General features: G+C 44.0%; 2 protein-coding genes across 2 annotated transcripts; one reads left to right on the forward strand and one right to left on the reverse strand.

Annotated features, from left to right (window-relative positions):
* Nucleotides 1–3,217: 3,217 nt before the first annotated feature.
* SLC13A2 (solute carrier family 13 member 2) lies at nucleotides 3,218–16,411 on the reverse strand. The gene is made up of 12 exons (XM_068415552.1): nucleotides 16,310–16,411; nucleotides 12,632–12,760; nucleotides 12,154–12,290; nucleotides 10,867–11,093; nucleotides 9,783–9,963; nucleotides 9,434–9,556; nucleotides 8,312–8,533; nucleotides 8,112–8,209; nucleotides 7,403–7,524; nucleotides 5,205–5,366; nucleotides 4,107–4,244; nucleotides 3,218–3,349 (listed from the first exon to the last, which is right to left on the reverse strand). The coding sequence occupies exons 1-12, from the start codon at nucleotides 16,409–16,411 to the stop codon at nucleotides 3,218–3,220; spliced, it is 1,773 nt and encodes a 590-aa protein (XP_068271653.1).
* A 1,689-nt stretch (nucleotides 16,412–18,100) lies between these two features.
* SLC46A1 (solute carrier family 46 member 1) lies at nucleotides 18,101–23,502 on the forward strand. The gene is made up of 6 exons (XM_068415955.1): nucleotides 18,101–18,106; nucleotides 18,789–19,142; nucleotides 19,645–20,497; nucleotides 20,887–20,970; nucleotides 22,020–22,176; nucleotides 22,735–23,502. The coding sequence occupies exons 1-6, from the start codon at nucleotides 18,101–18,103 to the stop codon at nucleotides 22,808–22,810; spliced, it is 1,530 nt and encodes a 509-aa protein (XP_068272056.1). The 3' UTR covers nucleotides 22,811–23,502.
* The last annotated feature ends 3,296 nt before the right edge of the window (nucleotides 23,503–26,798 follow it).

Raw genomic sequence — 26,798 nt, forward strand, 5'->3', positions numbered from 1 at the left:
CTCGATGAAATGACCCTTGCATCACTTCATGCCACTTTACAAATTTATGTCAAGATGTTTATGAAGTGCCTTTCTCAGATGGAAGCTATTTTCATTGTTGTGTCAGCCTGCTTAAAATTCATCTGGTTTTTCTGGTGTGCTCATGTGTCGTAGAAATGTATGTGTTTACCAGGATAAGTCCTTCATATTCTCTTTGGTGTACATGTATGTGCCTGTAGAACGTGTGTGTGTTTGTGTGTGTGCGTGTGTCTGGGCAAGGCAAGGCAAGACAGCACCATAACTCCAGGGAAAATGGAGGAGGTGGCTGCGAGTCACCCACTTACTCACTGGCATATACTGTGGGAAACCTGTATTTTGTGGTTTTGTAGAGCACTTGCTTTTTAGAGAAGGCAGGCAAGAAGGCAGACGTCCCCTTCTCATTAACAAATTTATCACTTACAACTCTTAGGTAAAACAAACCTAGTGTCAGCTCTGAAATGAAGAGCTGCATTGGAAATCACACCTAACTACAACAGGTGCTGAGCTGGCAGTTTCAGAGAAGATTGTGAAATTTGATCACACAATGGGAAATGGAGCCACTCCTTGAGGGCAATATCTGGAAACATAATGGGGAACCACCCTTCAAAGGTGATCTGGGTAATAATGGGGCTTAGAAACACTTTCTACCTGCTTTGCTTAGAAAATTATGAACGTTTTTAATAGTGTTACTGGGTTTTGCACAAGCACACTATATTTAGCTGTACCTCAACTAGTCCTGCACTCAGACACACCCAAGACAATAAACTGCCCAGTGCGTACTTGCTACTACCATCACTTCAAGGTGGAAACTATTAATGAAATTTTCCGTTCTCTTTGTGTCGTGATATTATTGCTAGCTTTTCTTCTCTGTCTACAGAGTACAGCTTTTCACCTGTCTTCTTCTGGAAGCTGGGCATTTGTATACCCCTGGAGTAACTTTCGCTGCAGCCATATTCTGGTAAGTCTCTAACCTTTATATACTCATACATGCTAATGAACATGGAACACCCAGCATTATTGCATTGGCCCTGTGACACTCTGTGCTACTTGATGTCTCTCTTCTTTCTTCTTGAGATTGCCATAAAGATTGCACCTGTGCTCCTGCATGCACTTACGCACACCACAACCTCTGAATAATGTAGACTAATAGAAAAGACTTCAAAGAATCATAACACGGTTTTAAAGGGCTGGAAGGAGAGGCTGATGGGAAATATTATAAGAATTCAACATTTCCTGCTTAGCTAAGCAGTAATTTAGGACATGTAAATTGTGCTCAAGTATTTCAAAGAAAACAAAAAAGCAAACAAAAGCCGTGCACACTGCCCTGATGGTGTAGATAAAGAGCAAAGAAGGGAGAGGTTTACAGCAAATCATCTGCTTGGGTTTGTCATTTTGTGAGGTACTCAGACACAGGCGAGCAGGGTAATGAAAATATTTAGACAGATTTGGATGTTATTTGGTAGGGGTAAATGCAAAAGGAAAGAAGGTGAGTGATTTAGCAGTGACCTGAGCAAGTCATTATGTGATTGAAATCAATTACCCAAGAGCTCATTAGCAAAAGAGAATAAATGTCCTTCCTTCTTGTGCTGTGGATATTCTATTGGATCCCTATCACATATCAAATCAAAACACTATCTTTCAAACCCACTGAAGGGTTAATGCCAGACTGTTCTTTCTGGGACAGTGATTTTTCCAGAGCGACTGTGCTTGTCAGGCCAATGAAGCTATCAGTGCAATAGGAATCAGTGATCAGCAAATACCTGAATTGCCTTGACAGTTGGAACTGGAAAGAAACTACTGCAGGTCAGTGAATTCTAACATTTTATAAATCAAATGTGCACTGCACTTCGTCCTTGTCTGCTAATAACTAGGGTAGAGAAAGAAAGAAGAAAGACTTTGAAGAGCGCGTGTACTATTTTAGAGTGAAATTCACTCATGTTCACTCTCATTGAACCAGTGTGGTTCAAGTGGGATTTCAGAAATGCGACAGACTTTGTGCAAAACTTAGGCAGGCAACAACAGAGCAAAGCACTTGGCACAAAGTTCAGGGGCATATATTGTATAACCCAACCTCATTTATGGTACTAAGTGCTTGATTTGGCAAAGTGTCTTTGGCTATCTTTGTCACTTTGGTCATTAGGAGTCTATGTGCTACTGAAAGTCAGTGCCAGCAGAATAGGGATTAAATATTTAACTATATTAGGGGCTTTTGAAATGGAAGATCTTGGTTTTGAGAGTCCAAGACAACTGGACTCAATAATAAAGTAATTAATACTTTAACAATAAGAGAAAATCAATTATGCTAACTTCTCTGATTATTTCAAGATATTTTAAGGAAGCACAGACAAGTGTTTGATACATGGAAGACAGAACTAGAAGCAGCGATATAGAGTAGGAAAAATCTCCGTAACACGGGGGGTACATTAAAAATAATCTTTAATTCAGTCATATATATTTTAGGCCATGGGGATTCACCCCTTCTCAAGAGAGTATTGCTATTCTTATCACGGCCTTGCAGGCTGTAATCTTACATAAATAACAATGGGACAGATATTCTAGGAAAAAAGGGTCTTCTACATTCATAACAAGTGGACTGCAAATAAATACGTTTCGAAGTAATAGAACGGGCTGACGGTGTGTGATTTGTCTGTAATCATCCAGCACATGCCTTGCTGTGAATGCCCACAGAGTATATAAGAATCGTGTACGTTTTGAGCAGATACACAGAGGCCTGTGTACTCATATACAGGTGAATATTCATATTAGTTGTGACGATACACAGATCTACGCATGAAATCAGGTATGTAGAGTCTCTCTCTTTCCTTTTACATACACACCTCTCTCTTCTTTCTCACTGCAGGTTTCAGACTTTACAGGTGGAGCCTGAAAAGCAATGTAGCTAGTGCTTGGGGAAAACCTACCCCTGCTGAGACAGAAAATCGAAAGATTCCTGGGACAGTTGAAAAGGCAAAGGTTACCTCATCTTACTGCTGGGGTGACAAAATTGCCTGTTGAACAGCACTGTTAGGCAATTTTATTGCTGTTATCAACCGAATTATTTTGCTTGTAGGTGGCTTGTCCTTTTCCACAGAACAGGCCTGTCTCTTAACCACTGCCTTGGCAAAACTTGTGTAGACGATAGTCTTGCTCTCTTTGCAGTTCTCACAGAAACAGTTGTTGGTTCCCTTGCTTGTCCATGTTACGGGCATGTACCTGTCCGATTTGCCCAAGATGGGAAAGTTTGCAGTTGGAACAAAGAGGAAGCCCAGGTGTTGATGGCTAGAGTTATCGTCAGAACTCCTAGGATGTTGATTATAAACCCAGCTTTGGCCTAGAATTATAAAAGAGAAGCGTTATTAGTCAAACTGAGTACTTTTTTCCTTCCCTGCTGATTAGAATTGTTTGTATGGTTAGATTTTCTCTTTGGCCTTTTTTCACAACTCCATTAGAACTCCATCAAATTACATTTAAGCTGGTTTTCTTCACAAATATAATTTATATTAGGGGAAAATAAGTTTCCATTGGATCAAACTCTTAAACTAGAAGTCCTGAAATCCTTTTAATCCACTTATGTAGGACTTTATCTTCTGACCAGGCATACGTCTCTAATTTTACTTTGGATTTCTTCTTGGATCATTTATAAATTAGAAAAGTTATCAAAAGACATGGCATCCTTGTTCACCTTTCCTTAACATAGTGAGGAAGGGCATCAGGGCAGCCTAGTGAGATGTGCAAGGCTTTCCCCTAGTCCCTGCAGAAGGACTGTCCAGATGATAGGACATCCCCATGATCTACACTGGGGCTTGTAGAACAGTTAGACCTTGCCATTTCTCATTGACAGCAAGCTCTTGTTGGAACACCTTCAAGAGGCCTTGGGTATTTTTCAAAAGCTCAACAGCATCTTTATAAGGCTCTGTGTGTATATTAGAGTCAGCGTGGCCCTTTATTAATTCACACATGCATCTTCTTCTTTCCGTTTGAGCTGAGTACAGTGAGTTTTCTAACACTTTCAAGAAGAGCCAATATTAGAAAAAAGGAAAGATCAAAACTAGCAATGAAAATTCTGAAAAGAATGTGCTTTTGCTCACCATATCTATAACCTTGAGTTGTCCATATGAGAAGACAATGGCGTTAGGAGGAGTGGCCACTGGGAGCATGAACGCCAGCGATGCAGAAAGTGTACAGGGCAGCATGATATAGAGTGGATTGAGGCAGATCGCTTCAGCCTGTGCAAGAAGGGAGAGTAAAAATGATGGTTTTGATATACAAAGATGCGTAGAAATCTTTTGGCAGAAGACTGACAGTATTTGTCCATGTCAGAAACCTCGTTCTTTCACAGGCACTGCAGCCACTCGTATTTTGGTTCTGCTTTAGAAACTTCTAGCCAATGTCTTTATGCAGCAAACGCAAGGATTGATTTTGTGGTCAGTGCTTTGTGTTCCCGATTGTGGAATCTGGACGCTGCTGCAGTATAAATTAATAATGATGGTTGTATTCAACTCTAAAACCAGGAAAAAATACAGAGTGGCTTCAAATTGGTTAAGAACAAAATTAAATTATCAGGGGGAAAAGGGCAGCTCAAACACTGAAGGTGAGTGGATCAGTTTAGGGGTTAGCTGAAGTCTGTGCAAGAAGGTGTTGGTGGAGCTTATTCCAGTTTCTATCTGAACCAGCTTTTCACACTGCAGAACTATGTCTACCCCAGCAACAGGAATCTCCTGTGGAAATGCAAAAATCTGAATTAGGTCATAGAGCTAATGCTGTCACCTTCAGAGACTTCTGGAAGGCTGGTGGTCGGAGTGAAATACAGCAATGGAATGTTGCAGGGAAGCAAATGATGCTGCTGTTGCTGTCTCTATGCAGAACAAAGAGGAAAAAACAAGTACAGCTGGCAGTGACCTCATGAGGTTGTTCAGGCCAGAAGGCAAAGTCTAATATGCCAATGGATTTAATCCCTTTACTTTTCACCAGCAATGATTTTAGAAAGGTTGAACTAAGCACAGTGCATGTGAATACGTATGCGTGCACATACATATATGTGTATTTTAAGTCTTGTATTCCTGACCAGACACACGAGCCAGTGCTTGGCTATGTCAGCCAGTTATTTTTTATAATTGAGCAGATGTATGCTTGGAGAAGAGATGAAAGCTGTTCTTATAAGAGTATTTTGAAACACTGGAACCTACCATTGAAGCCAGAATAGGGAGAAAGAGGGTAGTGGTGGCCACGTTGCTGGTGCACTCGGTGAAAGTGGCAACAAGGAGACACAACAGGATAGCAATAGCTGGATGAGGGATTTGCTGCAGAGGAGTCAGTTTGCTGCCTAACCATGCAGACAGACCAGATTCCTGTAACAGAGGAAAGAGGTCTGTCAAGATAGTAGGCTGGAGAAGAAATAGCCACATCACAGTCCAGTTACCTTTCTCATACCAATTCTACCTTCCCTTCTCATAGGAGTTCTCATACAAACTGCTTTCTTCAGAAAAACATGTAAGAGACAATGCTCATAGACACAATAATCCAGTAGGTTAAATAAAAATAATGTGCTTTCCCTTCCAAAGAATGTGAAAGAAGAAGATACTACATTTACAGTATGTTATTGACAGCAAATAATTATTTCTCTGTTCAGGCCTTTTGTTGTAAATGATCAATTTTCAGGGCTTTTTTTATGAATCTAAACAAAGATCTTTAACCTCACTTTCTAAAATACCTTCATATATCTCAGCAGATATTCCAGCGATTTAATGTAATTTCATCACATTGTCTGAGATCTTGATGGGTTACCTGAAGCTTTTAATACCTTCCATCCTTCTCAGTCACCGAAAAATACCAGCATCTTCCCTGTCATTCTGGGCTGTAGTTTGGGCATCATTATTATTCAGCTGTTCTTCTCAAGAGATCTTATCCTAACTGTGCCTGTCTTGCTGCTTCATGCATGATGGCCCAGCTTTCTTACTGGTTTTGCAACCACTGTTCTTCATGTCCTTCTTATTTCTTATCTTGGTTACTTGAGCCTGTCTCTTCTGACACTGAAAAGTGCTGTCTCACAGGAGGATTGGAATCTATCTTGAAAGGACTAGCCTAATTCCCTGTCCTAGGGCAGGATTGGCTCTACCTATATTATTACTGATAGATGTTTTTAAAACTTGTTGTTAAAAATCCCTAGCAATGAAGTTGCCAAAATCTCCCCAGTTATTTTTTTCAAGTGCTTAACTATCTTTACAGTTGGAACATTTTCCTACGGCTTAACCTAAATCTCCTTTGCTGCAAGTTAAGCCCTTTAGCACCACCAGAATATAAAAAAAGTATACTATCTTCCTTTCTGCAGCAGCTTTTATGTATTTGATGACTTATTCTAGAATAAATTCATGTAATTTCTCAAATCTTTACTTTTCCAAACATGTTTCCCAGAGGTCCAATCATTCTTACTACCTTCCTCTAAACTTTCTTCATATAGCCCACGTGTTGTCAAAGACTGATGTCCAAAACTGAATACGTTACCAGTCCTGAGTGGAAGGATTATATTTTAAATGCCTTATGTGTGATGGTCCTACCTATGGTTTCCAGTTGATTGCTTTTTTTCTCAGTAGCAATATAAAAATATTGACTAGAATAAGGTGTATGAGCAGCTTCAAAACTTATCCAGTCATTTCCACTCCTTGCATTTGTGATACTTGGTTATTTCTTCCTATTTCCCACATTGAGTTGCATCCTTATTTTCTAGAAACACTTTTACAGGTCATTGTGATCTTTGAATTCTAAACTAGTATTTGCAGGTACTTGAAGCCTTTTCCATTTTGTTTATTGTCTATAGATTTAATAAATGTATTGTCTGTTCCATCATTTAAGTCATTACTGAAAAATAATTTGTAGCACTGGCAGATGCCTGCAGAAGTACATCAGTATATCCTTCAGTTTGACAGCCAGACGTTTTTATCTGCTCCTGAAGGTTCTCTAGCTGGCTCTACATTTGTCTTCTAGTAGTTTAATTTAAATCATATTTCCATGAGTCGTTTGTTTGAAATAGTTTGGAGACCCATCCTGGACAATTATCTCCTCATGCTTATCACATCAATTAAGTTTTATTTAATAGAACCTTTAATGTATTGGGGTAGTTTCTTAATCATCCACTTTTCTAGAAACAGAGTTAATCATGCTGCCTTGATTGGTACTACCATCCCGGTTGCACTGGCAACAATACAGATTTTTTTCTAATCGCAGGACTCCTCCTAAGGATGGTGAGGTTTGTCCTACTGCCGCTAGCTGAGGAAACGCGCGTTTGGTGCTACCAGCATGCCCTCTTGTGTCCTGGGAGAGGACGCATGAAAGCAAGATGGAAAACACCGAGGAAGACACAAATACCAGGTAAGCAGAGGAATGTTACCTCACTGCCTTTGGCTAAGGCAAAGCCACCTCCCAGCAGAAACACAATGTTCCATGGCATTTTCTGGTGAACTACTTTCCAGTCCAACAGAGCTGGAGGTGCTCGGATCTTCGGCTTGCTGCCTAAAATCCAAAAAGATTTTGTAAGCCATGTTACATTCTCCAAAGAAAGGAGGACTTCTTGGTGGGAGGAGAGTTTAGTCTGAACATCAAGAAACTCTTCTGTCGGTGAGATCAAGTAGAGTGTGGAATTATCTCCTAAAGCAAATGATGTGAGCCTCACCAACAACGATTTTAAAACTTGACTTGCAGAAATACTAATGACTGATCTGTAGCTGCTCCAAGAGGCATAGTAGAATAAAGGTAAGAGTGAGCTAAAAGCATGGCAACATATCTGCAGAACTGTACGTGTTTCTGTGAAGTCACTTGTTCTCTCCTGAAGACTCCAGTTTCAGAAGCTTTTACATATGTGTACACCAGTGTCTGGGACATTGCTGGTTTTAGATTTTCCTACTTAGTTAAATTACAAGAAAGAGAGAACTTTTATGGGATATAGGCCTTGCCTAGCCTAAAGCACACAGCTGTAGATACGCAGGAAGAGCAGTTTGAAATCTCTTTTAACGTTTGAAATTTTCTTTGTACATCTAAAGTGTGAAGCTTCCCATGTACCTATTCTGACGGTTGATTTTTGATGCCTTCAGCAAACGCACCTTTTTGGTTTTTGTCTCTGTCATTTTTAGAAATGTCCGAAGGGATGATGAACAACAAAACTGAAATGAAGATGGCAACGGTAGCGTCGGTGACATAGCTGCAAAAGATGAGTCAGAAATTTAGTCCAGCCATGTTTTCACCTTTATGAAATCTAGCCTGCTTCATTTTGATCCAAATTGAGGAGGAAAAGTGGTGATACCTTGTATCATTTTTGTTGAAAAGAACTGTTGCCCAACCTGGTATGAAACCAGGATCTCTTGTAAACCAGAGCAGTACCAGAAGTATGAAGAGGATTAAAACTGCTATTTCTGCAAATTTCATTGGGCCCAATTTCTTGCTCTCTTCCTTGATAATACCGTAGGCCTTTTGTTCCTTAGCCTTTGCAGAGGCGCTTACAGCACAACCAAAATTCTTCTTAAAACTAGAAAAAAATGGACAAGAAATATTAGAGAAATTTGCCAGATATCCTCAGAGTTAAAAATCCAGATTTTATACTCATATTGTCTTTTAGATATATGTACTTATAGATGCATATAGAAATTATATATATTATCATCATAGCATCAGCAGCCGTAGGTGTTGGATAGTAACTGCATTGTCCTGTGTACTGCCAAGATGATCAGAAAGAAGCTTCCTACCTCTAAAAGCTCATGATCTAAATATAAACAGGACACACGGGGGAATAATGTCAATGTTAGTGTGATTGACAAGGCTATATGATCACCAGGAAGTAAACAACTGACAAGCTTTTCAAAATGACTGAAAAGGCTGATTTTAAAAGAGGAATTTGAAGGTGAAAGTACCATTTCAGGTATTACAGCGCTCCTTCCATTTAAAATAAAGGAGTTTGGGGATAATACAAAAGTGACAGGCTAAGCATTAAACAGGTAGGTGATGCAAGCCGGTTGTAGGGGGTGATTAGCATTGGGAACTGGCACAACACTAATCCTCTAGGTCTGTAGAAACTCTCGTCGCAAAGGTATTTAGCAGATGCATGTAGAAATCAATTTCCTGGTTTGAAGCACAACAGCCTTTCAGGACACGAAAGCAATGCTGCAGAACGGGTTGTACGCAGTTATAGCTTCCTGTTTTCTGCTGCAGAGTATATTTAGATCAGGTTCCTGGGAGAAAAAGTTGCAGTATTTTAACAGATATTTAGTATGCTGTTCTGTTAGTCTCTGTTGTAGGTGAGGACATTGTCACTTGCTGTCTGACTTTCAAGCATAGGCTCATCAATAAAAGTATCGCTTGTGTTACAACAGGTAATGAGTACTTGCTACCAGGCATGTCAGCTATAATACAGCGTGCAGAGGGTACTTACTTAAAGCCCAAGTACAGTATCTGCAGCCAAATCCACGTCAAAACCAGTAACACGACCATAGTGGGGAAGGCAAAGGAGAACCAAGAGGCAAAATTGATGACATTGCCATTGTCAGGAAAGAGCCTGTAAAATGTAGATGGCTGTTAGTGCCCAAAATTCTGCACTCTATTCTGTATTTCATTAATAACTCAGAAAAGAGGAGGTACTGTGAGGCCCACTAAGGCGGAGAAGCAAACTTCCCAACGAAGTTACCAAATTGGTATTTTCCTTCTCTGTGTTGGCTGGAAGTCAGCTGTAGCAGAATGATGCAGTGTAGTGCGTATGTAATCCCAAATTCAGCCAGACTTACTCCTCAATTTGTCCTTGCAGTACCAGATTTGGTGTTGTCCCAGTCAGAGTTGCAATCCCTCCAATACTGGCTGAGTAACAAATACAGAGAGACATTCCCTTGCAGAATTTCTTGTGTTTCTCCTCTAGCAGGTTTTCATTTCTCTTTCTGTCTTCCTCGATTGTCAGGACATGACTATTACCTGGGTCCCAAGACAGGAACAAAAGAGTTACAGGAGCTAGAGTGGATAGGAAAAGATCTTGTGCCTGCGCAAGTCAGTATTTCAAGGCTAGGACACAATGGACTTGAAGCTGAAGGAGCCACATTTCCTCATTTTAAGGCTGGCATTGTTAATTCTTTGATCTTCTGTCCAGTTTCACTGGTTGTCTTGACACAGAGCAGTTTTTCAGAAGAAGAGAAATCGAAATGTGTGATAAAGTCCGAACATACTGCTGACACTTCTCAATGATCTAGGGCGATGTCTGAACTGCACATGGAGGGGAGAGAGGCAAGAATTCAGGGAGGTACAACAGAGTCAGAGGGGTTGGACTGAAGGGAACTCGTTCTGTACCAGCACCTGACTGCTGGCACTGAGATTTACATTCAGAAACACTTATCTCAAGGATGGGAAGAGGGCAAGACAGCTGGCAAAGAGAGATTGTTGCATGATTGTATATCTTTGGATTAGAAAGATCATTTTAATCCCTAACCTTCTGGCATGAAATAGGCCAGAAATTTTCCCTCGGGAATTCCCTGTTATCTGATAAGTTACACAGTAGATAATAACTGAACTAACATAAATATATAGGGAAATATCAAGCCTAATGCAAGGGCTTCAGCTAATGGAGAGTTTACACGTTTTGTTGTTTTGTTGATTGGTTATCATCTCTTCATCTTTTCAGTGTATTTCTAACTTCAGCCAAGTCAGTAGATTTTACTGTGCTGTTCTCTGGTTCATGGAAGAGCCTCATAAATGCTGTCTGACAGTCAGGATGCTTTAGGTACATTCTTCTTTCAGAATTTACTAGCAACTATAATGACAGCGAAGAAGGCATCAGGTCATCCTCTGTTATCCCAAAGAGAAAACCACCCATAACCCACGCACCTTTTTCCTCTTTTTCTTTGGAGCTATCTGGTTTAGTTGACGACTCCTGCAGTTCAAAGGCTTTATTGATGTTTTCAGATGCTTGGCCAGCTGTGTGAGACTCCATTTCAGACTTGTGCAACTGTTCCAACACGGCTTGTGCTATTGGGACCATCATGGCAGTGGTGGCGGTGTTGCTGATCCACATGGAGAGGAAGGCGGTCACAATCATGAAACCCATGAGAAGTCTGAAATGAAAAGGTTTGAAAAAGCCAGTTTAGAGCTTGGCACTGCAATGCCCTTTGTTGTTACAGAGCTTTGGTTACAAATGCTGGGTTTGGAAGATGCTTCGCAATTCACACCTAGCACTTCCTCTTACCCTAGTCTGCTTCGTGAACGTCACAGTAAGATTTAACACAAATTTTTCCTTATGCAATTTCAGCCAATTGTGCTTTTATATTCTTAGGACTTGGAAAATGGGAGCTGGTATCTTGGAGCAAACAGTTTATCTGGTCAGTATCCTGCTTATTCTACACGCTTCTGGGGAAGACATACCATCTCGGTAACACATATTAATGTATTATAATATATTTTGAGGAGGAATTGCAAACTGAATTTGATCCCAAATGGCAATCAGTTTAAGCCATAAGGAAGATGATCTCTTTTTTTTTTTGTAATTTTATCCCACCTCTATCATTTAAGATTCTCTTACTCATATAAAATTCTAATCCTTGTTTCATCATTACTATGTTATTTGTCTCAAAATTATTCTTTAGATGAGAAGTAGATTACATATTAGATGAAAAGGGCTTTATCTTGTGTGCATTTTTATTCTATTGCTTTGTAATTTCCTTCAGTATTCCCTCTTCTTATGATCTGAGACAAATTAAATAGGGCCATGTAGCCTCTCTGCATGGCTTAAAGTTCTAGTCTGGTAAACATTTGTTGTTTTCAAAACAAGCATCCCCATATTTTCTCTTCTCTTTGCAATCAGTATAACAGTTAGAGAGTATACGTTTTCTGTGTTTCAGCTGTAGTCTTTCCTGATTATCTAAAGCTGTGCTTCTGGCCAAGCCTAGCAGCACCCTTGTCTTTCCAGCATTGACTCTCTTGTTGCTGTTTTTGATGTAGCACGTCAAAGGATCCCCATTTGCAAGGTTTGCTCAGGCACTAAATCCACTTGGGCTGTAGAAAAGCATTTGTAGGGTATGATTTGCAGATTCGCATAGGAGACTACAGGCAACTCTGAGATAGGAACTAATGTCATAAAGTCCTTTATCCCACAGTGTTTTCAGGACTATTACTCACAGGGCTGGTCTGACACCAGTGATGAGCAAGACGCGCAGAGCAACACGCTTGTGTAGGTGCCAGTTCTCAATAGCAATGGCCATCAGCAGTCCCCCAATAAAAAGCATATTGGTGTCCTTCAAGTACTCCCGGCAGACCTGTAACATGGAACAGGGGAGAGAAAACAGTGACAAGGAGCCAAGAGAAAAGGCATTTTCTGAGGGATGATCTTGTTCCAAAGGCGTTAGCACACAGTAGCTACGGATTGCATCTAAACAGTGATTTTGCTTTGATTTCAGATTAGCAGCTCCACCCAGAGTTCACTCTGGCCTCATGCAAGTTCTGTTCCATGGAGAGGACAGACGATTCCCTGTGTAACAATAGTGCAATTTTCTCTTCTTTGCACCGCGCTCTGGAAATCACCCTGGAAATAATCCCAGAACAGGAGAAGCTGCCCAATAAATACATAGGCAAACATGTATAGAGTAAGATCTCTTACTGTTGTTGAGTCCATGATATTCATTAGTGGGTACAGCAGGACAGGGAGGAGAGCTGTGACAGCCAACGGCAAGGCTTCCGTGCACCAAAACAGTGCCATCATTATGATAACGTAACCACACTGGGCCTCCTGACAGGAGAAGAGTACACGCAATGAGAACAGACCGTACGTCTCACTTAGGCTTTGAGAAGGCAACAGCCCATAATTACATACATTGCCTGATAAAGGGATTCGAGAAAAGGTTATTTTCTACCTTTCTCTCCCATCTATCCTCCTACCTATGCAGATCCTAATCAAATGACAAACTATTCAACAACCTTGTCAGAACTGTGAGGAAAAGATTGGGGCCTGCAATGGGGAAAACAAGTATCTTAGGGAAAGAAACAAATTGAAGACTTTGAACCCTTCATGATAAGGGATTGGCAGTCCCTGCACAGACTTCTTGATTTTGCTGATGGAGGTATTTTCTTTTTATATATTTCTGTCTTTGAGTTGCAGAAATAGTTACTGATCCAGTCAAGGTTTCTCCACATTTTTCTTTGCATGTTTCAGGACATGGCCCAGATGAACCCCAACTAATTTCAACAGCCTGGATTCCTTGTACTATAGATACTTTTATCTAATTTTCGTTGGATTTTTAGCTTAGTACAGACTTCAAAGGGTTCACAAACTGGTCACAGATCAGTTTCAGCTTCCATTGACTTTGACTTGTTTCTTTGAAGAAAGTCTGATCATCTATTTCATGTTACTCTTTTTTTTCCTCAGAAAATATTGATTTAGTTCTGCTTTGGACAACCACTCCAAATTTTATGTAAAAATATTTAACTCAGTCCCATACACTAAAAAGATTCAAAATACCATGTCACAACAGATTCCTCTATGGCTGGGCTGATGAAGTAAGCAAGAAAAAGTAACATTGCAGGTTACAGTGTCTTCCTCATTTTGGGACTAGCACAGTAATGGGTGCCAGCAAATCCAAAGGAAGAAAAAAGTGGTTATGTCATCTTGGATCAAGGATGTGCACTAAAATATACTGGACAGTATGAGTGAACATGTAGTGATGCTTATTGAGAAAACAATGAAGAGATGGAAACTGTAATGGCTAGATTAGAGAGAAGTAAACCAAGGGGCTGGAGTAGTGGCTGACAGGATCAAACTTGTGATGCTTTAGAACATGCTGAGGACTTCTGAACATGGCATGGAAGTGACAGAGCTGGTGAGGGGAGCTGACCAGTCTGGAGGAAAGAAGAAGATAGCAATCTAGGTAGTAAAGTACCAAAGCAGCAGGGTTGGAGAAGTAAAACAGAGAGAGTCATGAAGAGATGAAAAGATGCCTTTTTGAGCCTTATTTTTGAATGAGAGCAGTAAGAACCTTAATTATATATCCCATTAAGCACTGCAAGCAATTTCCCATTTTGATGATCCTTTTTCTCCCTTTTTTGTTATTAAGAGATGCCAATGGGTGCCTTTTGAGAGACCCTAGCAACATATGGAACATATATCATATGCACAGTGCTATTCTCTTCCAGCCTGCTGGGAACAGGCTCTGAGTAGAAGCTGGAATAAAGCCTCTCCTATGAAGACAGGCTGAGAGAGCTGGGGCTGTTCAGCCTGGAGAAGAGAAGGCTCCAGGGAGACCTTCTAGCACCTTCCAGTACCTGAAGGGGCTACAGGAAAGCAGGAGAGGGGCTTTTTACAAGGGCAAGTAGTGACAGGATGAGGGGGAACGGTTTTAAACTGAAAGAGGGGAGATTTAGATAGTATATGAGGAAGAAATTCTTTGCTGTGAGGGTGGTGAGACACTGGCCCAGGTTGCCCAGAGAAGCTGTGGCTGCCCCCTCCCTGGCAGTGTTCAAGGCCAGGTTGGATGGGGCTTGGAGCAACCTGGTCTGGTGGAAGGTGTCCCTGCCTGTGGCAGGGGGGTTGGAACTAGATGATCTTTAAGGTCCCTTCCAACCCAAACCAGTCTGTGATTCTATGATTTTCACGACGTCAGTTGTCCTGTAAGGACACTCCTCTGTCTTTAGACAAAATCTTTAGCATTGTTTGCTCTCATTTGTAATAGTTTCATGTCCAGCGCTATGTCGTTATAGGATAGGTAATAGCTCAACAGAATAGAAAAATGTGAAATTCCATCCTGTAAGTTGTCTGCTTACAACTCTGCATGCTGAAGCACCAGCTTCTCCTGCTTAGCAGTACCATGATGCACAATTCTAACACAAGAAATCGTCTCACAGGTTGCAAAGGGAAAAGTCCAGGACCTTTTAAATTTTTGTGTTGTAGCCGACTACATAGAAACCAGAGAGTCATTTTCAAAGAGGAACTGAACCAAGACTGCCAAATCATTCCACAGGCAAAACCAAGGACTTATTGTTTGGTAACAATGACTCTAGCAAGTAAGTTTGAACTTGTGACCTCAGGACAAAAAAAAAAAAAACACATCTCTCTTTCCTTGGAACTTTTCTGTTCCAAATCTCTTTTAAAGTACTTCTCTGTTTTTCTTCTTAGGAAGCTTTTAAGTGATAGTTTAAGCTATTTTATTTGCATAGCAAGGGAATAGCAGGACACACCTGATCAGTTACTGCATTTCACCTCAAGTGAGTGTCACTTTATCATTCTTTCTTGCAATCCTCTGCTCATAGCTCCAAAGTCTCCGATAACACTCAGAAAAAGAACTGTGAGGAAGAAGGAGCTTTGGGAGAGGCTGCACAGAGAGACAGGGATGAGCCAGTAGAGCGAGGAGGGGAGCTTGGCAGAGGAGACTAGAAACTGGAAGTCAGCAGGGATCAGGAGACAGGCAGGCAGAGACCAGGGGAAGGAGCTAGGATTTGATATGCAAAGAGCAATGAGAGGAGAGGTAGATTGGGACTAGCTATTTACTGATGCTGGGACTGTAACAGGAGACCTGAAGACCAGAGATTAGATCTGTCTGCATGAAGAGATTGGGAGTGGGAGAAGAAAGCCAGAGTGAAGCAGCAGCAGAACGCTGGCAGTCTGCCTGCTCGCGGTGCTGTGTTTAAATGATCAATGTCTCAGAAATACCTGTCCTGTTATTACACGTTTTTGTAGTTAACGTTTTTTGAAGGAATCCTAAGCAAGGTGTCTTCCAGGACTTGACATTTTAAATTTTAAATCATTGTTTGGAAAGATTCTTGCAGAAATAGGCTTTTAAAAAAAAAAAAGAGTGAAATACATATCATTTTGTCCTTATGTATCAGAATGCCTTGTCCTTCTGACAAAGAAAAATGCCTCTTCTATCTGGCAATGGCAACAAGGGAAAAATTAAAAGAGGATATAGACCAGATACTTTTAGAAAATCAGAAGGGGGGTTAAAAATTAGATTACGTTGTAACTTAAGTTCACACGTATGAGCGTCAGCTAGAAAGTCCTTTGCTAAAATCAGTTAGATGCAAAGCAAAAGTTACAGACTTGCATGTCACCGAGCATTCTTCTAGACTACGCAGTCACAGATGTACCTGTTCATCCATCTATGTCCTATTGCTTTTATATTCCCCCACTGTCAGTAGTCAAAGGGGTCTGCTCAGAAAAGAAAAACTTCAAGCAAGAAGTGAAGTACCTCTGAGAAAGAAACTGTATGTTCTCTTCAGCTGTCACTTAAACAGCTCTAAGGAGAGATTTAGAGATTTGGCTCCCAAATTCAATTTAAAAAGTTCTTACCTTGGTAGGAACAGCCAGAGGCAGAGGAAGAAACACAAGGGGTACCAACACTATGATCAGGTATTTCCTGAAGGCCAGGGTCATCTGCAAGAAGCCAGCCATGGTGCTGGAGCTAGCCCAGTGCTGAAAGGCCTGAGGTCTGCTGCTGGAGACTATATAAACACTCGGGAATATTAACCATTGACCTCAGGAGGTTGGGTGTTGTTTTTGGAACTGTAATTGGAGAAAGAAGGAAGAGAACAAAGAAGGGAGGGGACAGCAAAAGAGTGTCAGACCAGGAACTTTCTTAAGACAATCTTCCTGATAACTGGTAAATCCAGGAAAGAATTAACTCCTTGTGGACCAAGCAGGTTTATTAAAAGCAATTTGAAGTGATCTACGCTTTGTTTAAAGGATATTAACACTACCTTATATAAAGGATATAACAGTACCTTTGAATAGGTGCTGTTATTCCTCCCATAAAAAAGACAAATAGCTCCCTCCATAATAGGCTGAAAATTGTTTTAAAAATATGTAGAGTACTAAAAAACATATCTGCATCTGTAATACTTAAATACAGAGATTGGAAACACCTACACAAAATGTTACATAAACATCATTGTATCCACTGAGAAATTCTTTGGATAGCAAAATCCACTAGAGCAGAGCTCCTGCCACGAGATGCCACATCAAGTCCCCATGCAGAAAGGACTTACAGTCCTTACCACCTGAGAGCAGGGCCACCGGTCTTTGTGCGGTCCAGGGATGACCCTCATGACAATTCTGTCATTCTTCTAGTCGAAGAGCAATAGGGGAAATGTTAAGGTCTGGTCAGAAGTCAGTTCCTCGCACGTGGCAGCCCGGTACGTTATAAGAAAGGCTTAGGGTCAAAGACAGAACCTAGTAACTCTTTCTGACGTAGCTCATTATATCTCAGTAGATTGGGAAAGACTTGGCTACAGTGCATCGGTCTGCAGACGTTGGGCTGGTTTTTTTCCACCTTCCAGATCTTGCAGGTTTATAGGCACAGCTTTGGTAGCTTGCAGGGTATATTGGACAAAAAGAAAAAAAAAAGTGCTGCTGGGAAATGACCAGCAATTCTTGTCCCAGTTGCAAGAAACTTCCAAAATACAAGCAGTGAATTACTTGGTTCTGTAAATACACTGGAATGGAATTGAAGTTTTTAATTCCACAGGGAGTGACTCGTTAATGCCACTTTGATGTCTTTATTTGGTAGATCATGGAAGCGCATACTTCAGATAATGATGATAACATTTCCATTTTATTGGTGTAAATTGTCTCAGCTCTGTTTATAGCTTACTCAAGCAGGAGCACAGACATTAGGTCATCTGATGTCAGCTCCACAAAGAGCTTCTGCTGTTTCTCTCTCATCCCTTTTCCGCCGGGGCTTGTTTTCTTTCAATGATGTGCTTATGATTGAAAAACAGTGGGGTTTCAGTTGTCAGAGCTGCAAACTCCCAGCTCTCTTGCAAGCCTGACTTAGGCATGTTGCTCACAAGAAACAGTTTCATGTTAAATAACTGCCAAACCTGAGCTTTAGCATTTCACCCTTGGTACAAAAAGAATGAGAAAGAGCTGTCAAATGAATTATATTCCCCCCCAATTTTTCATCCACTTAACGTTGAATTAGTGTCTGAAAAGGTGCAGTGACAAAATCAGCCAATGACAAAGCAATTTTTCTGCTTTCTACTCTTGTGTCCTAAGGTTGCAATCAAAATCTAAAAGGAAACCTCTCGTTTTCACATCTCTGTAACACGAAGGTTGGCCTCCAGCTGCGGTCTTGCCTACGGGATGGTGGTAACCACGCAGAAGGACCTCAGCTGACGAACTGTGCCAGCACATCTGCAGCGATTGTTTCCACTGCTACGTGAGTCCTGATACTTCCAAAGATGCTACAGATGAGTTTTGTAAGTGTGTTACTGCAACACAAAGGGTTTATGTCTTCATGGGGGACCTGTTAGAGCTTTACCTGTAGCCCGTTAACACTCCCTCAGTGGTGTCTTAGGAGTGAGGCCAATTTACACTCTACTCGTTTATATAATGGGTTAATCTAGAATGCTGAATTGTGTTCTTTGAATTTAAAGAACAACTTGGTCTTTGCTTACTGATCTGCTCTTCAAGGCAGAGCAAACCTGACAGGAAACCTAACAGCACAGCTGAAACCTCTTGTGCGTTACAGTTTATAAGTTATTTTGTCCTTTAGAAAAAGCATTATTTATATATGTGCGGTGAATTAATAGAAATGATTACACATTGCTAACTACATTTCTCAGATCCCAGTGTATTTAAAATGTTGATTATATCTTTTCCTTTGTTTGGAGAGAAGAAAAAATTAAAAAAAAAACCAGGTTTTGAGTTTAAATTCCTGTAACTATCAACAAATCCCACAAGCGGAGCTGAAGGCCACGTCCTGCGCAGGGACGGGAGCACGGGCCCGGCCTTGTTCCCCCCGCCGTACAACCGCCTCCGCGTCTCGCAGGAGGAAGAGCCACGGCCAGGCACAGCCCCCCGGGCCGCTGCCGGCTCCCGGGCGGGGCCGGGCCGGGCCGGGCCGCCTGTCCCGGGCGGAGCGCGCCGCTCCCCCGCCCCCGCCGCCATGGCCGCCCCGCCGCAGCCCCCCGCGGCCCCGCCGCCGCCCGCCCGCCGCTGCCGGCAGCTGCCCGCCGCCGAGCCGCTGCTCTTCCTCGCCACGCTGTCCCTCGGGCTGCAGGGCCCGCTCGCCACCCAGTACCTCTGGGACCGGCTGGGGAGCGAGCGCGGCTACCACGGCCCCAACGGCACCAGCCCGGCGGGCTGCGGGAACGGCAGCGCCGGCGCCGACCCCCTGCGGCAGGTGGGAGGGCGGGGGGGTGCGGGGGTGCCGCTGCCTGCCGGGCGGTGCTGGGTGCTGCCGGCCCGGGGCCTCACGGGCCCGTTTGGAGGGTCTGACCTGCGAGGAACGGCTGAGGGAGCTGGGGGTGTTTAGCCTGGAGAAGAGGAGGCTCAGAGGTGACCTTAGTGCAGTCTACAACTACCTGAAGGGAGGTTGTAGCGCAGTGGGAGTCGGCCTCTTCTCCCAGGCAACCAGCGATAGGACAAGAGGACACAGCCTCAAGCTTCGCCAGGGGAGGGTCAGGTTGGACATTAGGAAGCATTTCTTCTCAGCAAGGGTCATTAGACACTGGAAGGGGCTGCCCAGGGAGGTGGTGGAGTCACCATCTCTGGAGGGGTTTAAACAAAGACTGGACATGGCACTTAGTGCCCTGGTCTAGTTGACAGGGTGGTGTCAGGGCAATGGTTGGACTCGATGATCCCAGAGTTCTCTTCCAACCTGATTGATTCTGTTTCTCTTGCAGGAGGTAGAAGCGCTGGTCTCCCACTGGAACCTCTGTATCAACCTGGGAGGCTTCTTCGTTGGTCTCTTCTCCGTGACTCTCTTCGGCCCATGGAGCGACAGCGTGGGCCGCCGCCCGGCGCTCATCCTGCCAGCAGTGGGTATGGCCATGCAAGCGGCCATCTACCTTCTCGTCATGTACTTGCAGCTCCATGTCGCCTACTTTCTTCTTGGACGCGTTTTGAGCGGCCTCATGGGAGACTACAACCTGATCCTGGCCAGCTGCTTCGCCTACGTGGCCGACACCAGCGACAAACACACACGTACATTTCGCGTCGCCATCCTCGAGGCGTGCCTCGGCGTCGCGGGCATGCTGGCCAGCATCGGCGGCGGCCAGTGGCGCAAGGCACAGGGGTACATCAACCCCTTCTGGCTCGTGCTTGCTGCCAGTCTTGCTGCTGCTCTCTACGCTGCTTTCTGTCTTCAGGAGTCGGTGAAGCAGCGGAAACCAGCCAAGCTGTTCACTCTCAGCCATTACAAGGCTGTCTACAAGTTGTACACGGCCCCAGAACAGCTGAGCTCCAGGCGGAAGCTCGCTCTTTACTCCCTGGCTTTCTTTCTTCTTGTCACTGTACATTTTGGAGCCAAGGACCTCTTTGTTTTGTACGAGCTGGGCTCCCCTCTCTGCTGGGCCGCTGACCTCATTGGGTACGGCTCAGCCGCCAGTTACCTGGCCTACCTGAGCAGCCTGGGAGGGCTGCGCCTACTGCAGCTCTGCCTTGAAGACACCTGGGTGGCAGAGATAGGATTGGTCTCCAATATTTCTGGACTGGTTGTGATTTCTCTTGCTACTACAACCGCACTGATGTTTACAGGTGATGCTGAACTCTTCAATCCCCGTATCTCAGGCTCTTCGTGTAGAGATGCCAGTAGATAGGTGCAGGAGGGCAGTGTGCTTCTGGGAGTTCAAGCACGTGGAGGAAGTTCTGCCTGCACGTTTCAGCCTGTGTACCAACAAAACTGTGGCTTGCTGACAGCGAGGGTGGCCAAAAACTGAAGTTGAAACTGCAACCATATCGCTCCTAGGATATTAGGTTTCCCAGAAGCTGTATTACACTGCAGATACAGACTAAAGTGCATTATGAGATACAGGAAGGTGAATTGGGTCTAAATATAGTAGGGAGAAACAGCCTGGAGATACAGATTTCTGGGACTGACTTTGGAGACTTTGTTTTTTCACTAATGTGCTCTGTCTTCCTCACAGGTTATGGAATTCTGTTCCTTTCCATGGCAGCCACTCCAGTCATCAGAGCCAAGCTCTCCAAGCTGGTCAGTGAGACAGAACAGGGTAAGGAGTTAGCCAGTATGCTTAAGCCAGGTCTTGAAACAGTGTCTTCTTGGAGCATTGAAACCAAACTGCTTTGGGAGGTTAGGACTTCCCTGGCTCCTGTGGACTCCCATGCCCCTGCATTCACCTTCAGGCACAGGGTAACATTTTATTTTTCAGAATAATTGTCCTTCATCCATTTAGACTTGCTACATTTTCGAGATGAGGACAAGAGAAGAAAAGCAAGATGGAAAGTATTGCATTCGAGTTCAGGAATAGTTCATTTATCCATCTGTTCATTTCCAAAACTTTTACAAGGAGCAAGAGCTAAAATGGATTATGTAGCGAGCAGAAAATTGAGATTTCCCTGACCATGACTCTTTTCTGTAGATCAGTAACAGTGGGAAGAAACCCAGTGTTGTTAGAGGGTTGTATCATTGACCATGGTGAAAGATCACGGATAACCCGTAGGAGGAGCATATTTGCCTTTCTTCCAGTAATTCATTTGGAGAGCTTGCACTTGCTGTTAAGCACTGCGTAGGAACGCCTCTGCAGGCAGGCAGGGGGGAGCGGGGAATCCAGGTGGGAAAGATCGAAAGGTGACTTTGCACAATTCGTGTTTCTTAAATTAGGATGAAGGTGGCACACACTTGATACCAGATTTATGATGCTAAATCTATAAAGTGCAGTCTTCTGCTGTACTTAATGTTTAACAAGCGATAAGATGTGCTTGGCAGTAAGCAGATCTATATAGCCCTGTCTAAAGCATTTACAATCCATCTGATACATAATATCCCTGGTCAGCTCTGGTGATACAAATTCTGGAGGTCAGTGACATGGGTCCTGGCTACAGAGCCGCTGAGCTTGACAGGTTTGGCCTGCCAGGCTGGCACAGTGTGCCAGATCTCTGCTCCCAGCGCTCGCTTACCACACCTGATAATCAGACACCGTATTTCTGATGGGAAGTGCAAACTCTTCGAAAGATTCACAGAATCCCACTGAAGGTGAGGTGTTAAAGACGTTTGCAGGCAGGGCTGTCTCACCATTAATCTCTGACATGTTTTTTCCAGGTGCTCTCTTTGCTTCTGTTGCCTGTGTGGAAGGGCTGTGTTCACTTGTGGCTACAGGAGTGTTCAACTCTCTCTACCCTGCCAGCTTGCACTTCATGAGGGGATTCCCATTTCTCTTCGGGGCTATAATTCTTCTTATTCCAGCAGCTATTATTGGGTAATTTACTTCAAATTTCTAAACTTTACCATAGGACTTGTGAAGTGTAATATGAAAAATACTACTTACTCTACTTAGGATAGAGGCTCAGTTTTTAAGGCATATTTTCTGTTCTGCTTACGGGAGGGTGTTTGGTGCCCCAGTAAAGAGGATGTGCAGGTCCATTTCTTCTGGCATCTGAATCCTAGAGATAGACCTGCAGCCCGAGTAACGTAGCTGCTGACATTCAAAGTGCTTCAAAGTCTCTCTCTTCCACCCTCAGAGTGGAATCCGTAGTCTGGAGTTGAATTTGAAAGTCCTCCTTTACGGAAGAGCTGGAGCTCTCTTAGCAGTCTCTCTTCCTGTTGTTTCTCTACTAATTAAAGCAAAAGTTGTGTCATGATAGAAAACGAATACCCTGGTTAGTCCTGGGAGAGAGACTGTGTTGGGATTTGCAGCAGAAGCTAAACAGCTCCTGGCAGGGTCATTTTGTTCTGTTCCTTTGAAACTTTAAAACTCACTCCATTCAGCGACGTCCCAGTGTGCCTTCGTAGGCTCTAACTGTACTTTCTTTCTTAGGTGGATAGAAATCTGGGACTCACACCATGACTACGGTCACTTCTCACATGCTTCCCTGTCCCCTGCAGACAGCTGAGCAGCAACTTAGCAACAAGGAATTGGTCAGCTTGGCAGTGTCCATCTGAAGACTGGTCTTTATTCTTCTCTTGAAGGACAGATTAGTGTGGGAGGGACATCCTGCTTGTCCTTACTAATTTTTAAATGCTAAAGAGTTGGAAATTATGGCTCTGAATACCAGCAGGAACTTAATTTGCAAATGTGAAGCCATTGTGTTGGCTCATCTGGCAGAGAAAACCCAAGAGACTCAAAAGCCAAACAAAAGTAAAAGCTATTGTTGGCCATTTGCAGGGCCAGTTAGCTGTGTGGGTTTGGTGGGAAGGGAAGGTTCTGTGGCATGCTTTTAGTGGTGAGGGAGGACTGAATTCTGGTTTAACTGCCAAACATGTTCCCCTGTGGGTATTACAGTGTGCAGCAGATGAGCTGTTGGTGTGAGGCCCTGACCAAAGCAGAGCCCGAAGCGGTCCTTCCTCACCAATACACAGCGCTGCTGGGGTGGGGACAGGACTAGTGACTTTGCAGGTAAATTTTTTGTTGTATGGCGCGTAATTTTGTGTCAGTGACCTCACTTCTTCTGCCCTTCTCGGAATATGTTGATGCCAGCAAGCAAACCCCATGTTCATGGTGTTCAGAATTGTTCTTTTCAAAGCATTAACTGTATTGCCTCAATCCTATTTCCTTCAAACTGCCATAAATGAGCAGTTCTGTGTGCCCTGCGTTGCCCACGCTGTTCAGATGATGCAATAAAGTCCTTTACTGTAAAGTTGCTTAGCAGATGTGTTACTTTCAGAATGAATAAAAACCCCATTCCCTTTTATGGTTCATAAAAAGATAGCGTTTCTCGGACAGCTGTTAATGTTGATAGTCCTTGCCTCATTCTGTGCTCCTCTCTGTTATTTTCATGCTTCAATAAAGGAATTGAAGACTGCAGTAAAGAAGCAGCAGCAGGAAGTTATCTGCCTTGTGGAGAGCGAGCGTGTGAGAGTCCCGGGTCAGGAAAAATGCAAATTTGGGACTTGCAAGCAGCCAAAGCTTGCTTTTCCTGAGCCCCAGAGTAAAGCTTGCAGGAGTGCTTAGTCTGTAACCTGTCCTTCACTACGCAGTAAATGTGAATTGCTTATGTACAGCTTTGTTCCCTGTTCATTAGGAGTTTGTGATAAAAGCAGGAGAATTGGCGAGTAGGGAAGCAGGAGGTGGAGAAGTGGGGAGCCTTTAAGAACTTGGCGTTATGCCACTTGACCTGTATAGTTATGCCAGGGGACATAGGCAGGAGTTACATGTCTGGTTGACGGGCTCAGCCCGGGATCAGCCTCCCTGAGGAACAGGGCGTGCTGTGAGGGTTGTGTTAGATGTTTGTAGCTGAACTGATCGTGAAGTCTCCTCTACCAACAGGCTCCGTGGATGCCAGTGTTAGCAGCTGCTCAGTGTTGTGCAGTGAAGTGAAGCATGTGTACTGGCTCTGCTTTCCTGCCTGTGTCAGTGTGCTTGCAAAGGAGAGATTCAATAGGAGCTATTATGCTCTATTAAAAAAATTAAAACTAAGTTTTTCTAGGCTGTCCTCCAAGAACTACAGCCATGAAGCAAGTGCATGATTCATGCATCGTGAGTGTGGGCAGCAGGTAGAGAGTCCCTGGGATGGGTGAGCTACACCAATCCCTGCAAAGCCGAGTGTGAAGCGTGGGACCCCCAGAGAGCGGTGCCTGGAGAGTGTCGGTTCTGCTGCCCCTTTGGAGGGTGAGAAGGCACGACAGTGAGAGAGAGCAGGTGTGAGAAGGCTGCAGGGAGAGAAGCACGTGACACAGAACAGAGGTGGGGATTGAGAGTATAACCCAAATTTATTAGTAATGTCTGATAGAATGACTTTAAACACTTTCTGACATGACATAGGAAAGGAATAAGGAAGGGTGAGAACAGAAGGATTCATTTCCGTGGGACTGTCTGCTCTGACTGGAAGGGGCTGGGTGTAGGGTGTTTTGTCTAGAGCAGAGCGAGTTCATTAAGGTGAAGACAGGTGAATGATGGGGAAACAGGAGAGTCACAGTCTGGGCAGCTGGAGCATGAGATGGGATCTCATTGCGGGCGAGACACCTAAGCTACAGAGGACAAGTAAATCTTCTCTAGGTTGAATGGTGGGTGAGGAGGTTAATTGCTAGAGAGCTCCTAAGTAAGTCTTACTGTGTACTATTGTAGGGAGAAAAATCCTTGGGACGGTTTGTGTGGGACTCCTCAGTGGCCATGGAGGCCTGGACGTTCAGTCAGTTACTCAAGACTTTTCCCTGAAGCAGCTCACAAGTGGCTTTTATCCTTTGGCAGATTCACCTTTGGGCTCATCTGCTGGCTTCCTCCTATTTAATCTGGAGATTAGATAGATTCCTTTTCTGATGAGTGCTGGGCAGATACAGCTATTAACCTTTCACTGGAGAGCAAAGATGCCATTAACTGGGAGCTGATAAGAACTATCCATAAAGCTGTGATTAAGCACCAGAATTTAACTTTTTTTTTTTTTAATCAAGTGTTCATGGATCTAAGCCAAAAGGAAATGTGTTTGTGTTCCTGCCAGTGAAGGCAGGCAGCGAGGCTTCGGGGAGAGCCAGGAGAAGGACAAAGTGGCTGACACTCCTCATTACCTCCTGAGAGGGTTGAGTTATCTTGAGCAGGGACAGGCAGAGGAGCTGGCTGCTTCTGCAGGGTGGTGCCTCAGCCTGGTCTCCAGAGCATCAGGGCAGGCTGGCCTTCCCTGGGCACGCCTTGCTCTTCCTCCTGCCTGTGCTCTGAACAAGGACGTCCTTTCGCATTATTCACTTTGTTCTGCGTCAAAAAAGACAAGCTCAGGTAGGAGCTGCAATTTCTGGTCCTGATTGCAAAATGGCATGTCGATGAGAGCCTGCTCACCCTGCAAGCAGGCGTGAGAAGTAGGACAAGGCTGGGAGCGCAGCGTTCAGGGGAGGTGTGTCAGGGTGCCCGTGTTAGCAGCAGGTGCTGCCAGTCCTGCTCCCACCCGGTGCTCACACCTAGCAGCCTCCACCTGCCCTTTGTATTGACTTCACCCTTTCCTGGTATTTCAAGGTGAGTAGCAGCAAAAAGACCTGGTGGGTGTTGAGAAGAGGTTGGCAGAAAGAACCAAGTGCTACTTGGTATTGCATCCAGCAGAGAGTAGGGACAGCCCTGAGGAGCTTAGCCAGGGCTGCCAGATAACGCCAGCTCCTGTTTGAAGGCACAGACCACAGGAGATCTGCTGTGGAGCACCAACAACAGAACAAAACAACTCCACAAGTACAGTACAGCAATTAGCATCTTCCATGTTTGCGTGGATATATGTTCTCCAGAGTCACGATCCAGCCTCCTGCGCCCTGTAAGTATAGACCTGATGCAGGGGTAGAGCTTGAGGCATCAGATGGAGGGAAGGGGGTTGTTTTAAAAGCCCTTTTTGCAAAGACCCTGCCGAAACTTCACGTGATCTAAACCCAAACTTCTGCCGCCAGAGATAAGAGCACGAAGTGGTTTTGCAGCATTAGGAGGTGAAAGGCCCTCACGGAGGGAGCGAGCTCGTGTGATAAAGGGACATTGCTGGGAAAGAGAAAGGTCCTGCTGAGCAGTGCAGAAGCCTGCGTGTTATCTTTCCCAAACACGGGGATTTCGTTGGGGCTTAGCTTTTATTTGTCCTTTCCTGCTCTCAGATTCTGACCGCAATGATGGCACCCAGCAGAGGCCGTACGATGCTTATGGACCGTTCCCTCTCAACTCCTCTCTTGTGTGTCCTCTTGCGATGTACCTCTCGCCAATTCCCCAGCTTTCAGTCCTCAGAAGATCCCTCCTCTTTGGACACGCTCCTGGGGGATGCTGCAGCCATCTGCAGGGGTCTGGATGGTGTCGGTCCCCTCGCACCCCCTGTATTGCGGGAGGTGCAGCCTGCGTGTCTGGCCACCCCGAGGGAGGATGTGGAAGACACCTCGTCCATCCCAGAGCCCACCCTGGCTCATATCGTCAGGCACTGTATAAGTGAGTAC

This window comes from Nyctibius grandis, chromosome 18, assembly GCF_013368605.1.
Source record: "Nyctibius grandis isolate bNycGra1 chromosome 18, bNycGra1.pri, whole genome shotgun sequence".
Lineage (NCBI taxonomy): Eukaryota > Metazoa > Chordata > Aves > Nyctibiiformes > Nyctibiidae > Nyctibius > Nyctibius grandis.

What these genes read in the sequence shown, in the direction of transcription:
- SLC13A2 (XM_068415552.1), bottom strand. Translation starts at nt 16,411, where the DNA reads ATGGCTGGCTTCTTGCAGATGACCCTGGCCTTCAGGAAATACCTGATC. An exon ending in ACTGGTGTCAGACCAGCCCT is followed by an intron (nt 11,094 to 12,153) that starts GTGAGTAATAGT and finishes TTTTCATTTCAG; the next exon opens with ACTTCTCATGGGTTTCATGA. An exon ending in TTCAACAAAAATGATACAAG is followed by an intron (nt 8,210 to 8,311) that starts GTATCACCACTT and finishes CATCTTTTGCAG; the next exon opens with CTATGTCACCGACGCTACCG.
- SLC46A1 (XM_068415955.1), top strand. An exon ending in GGTCAGTGAGACAGAACAGG is followed by an intron (nt 20,971 to 22,019) that starts GTAAGGAGTTAG and finishes TGTTTTTTCCAG; the next exon opens with GTGCTCTCTTTGCTTCTGTT. An exon ending in ATTCCAGCAGCTATTATTGG is followed by an intron (nt 22,177 to 22,734) that starts GTAATTTACTTC and finishes TTTCTTTCTTAG; the next exon opens with GTGGATAGAAATCTGGGACT.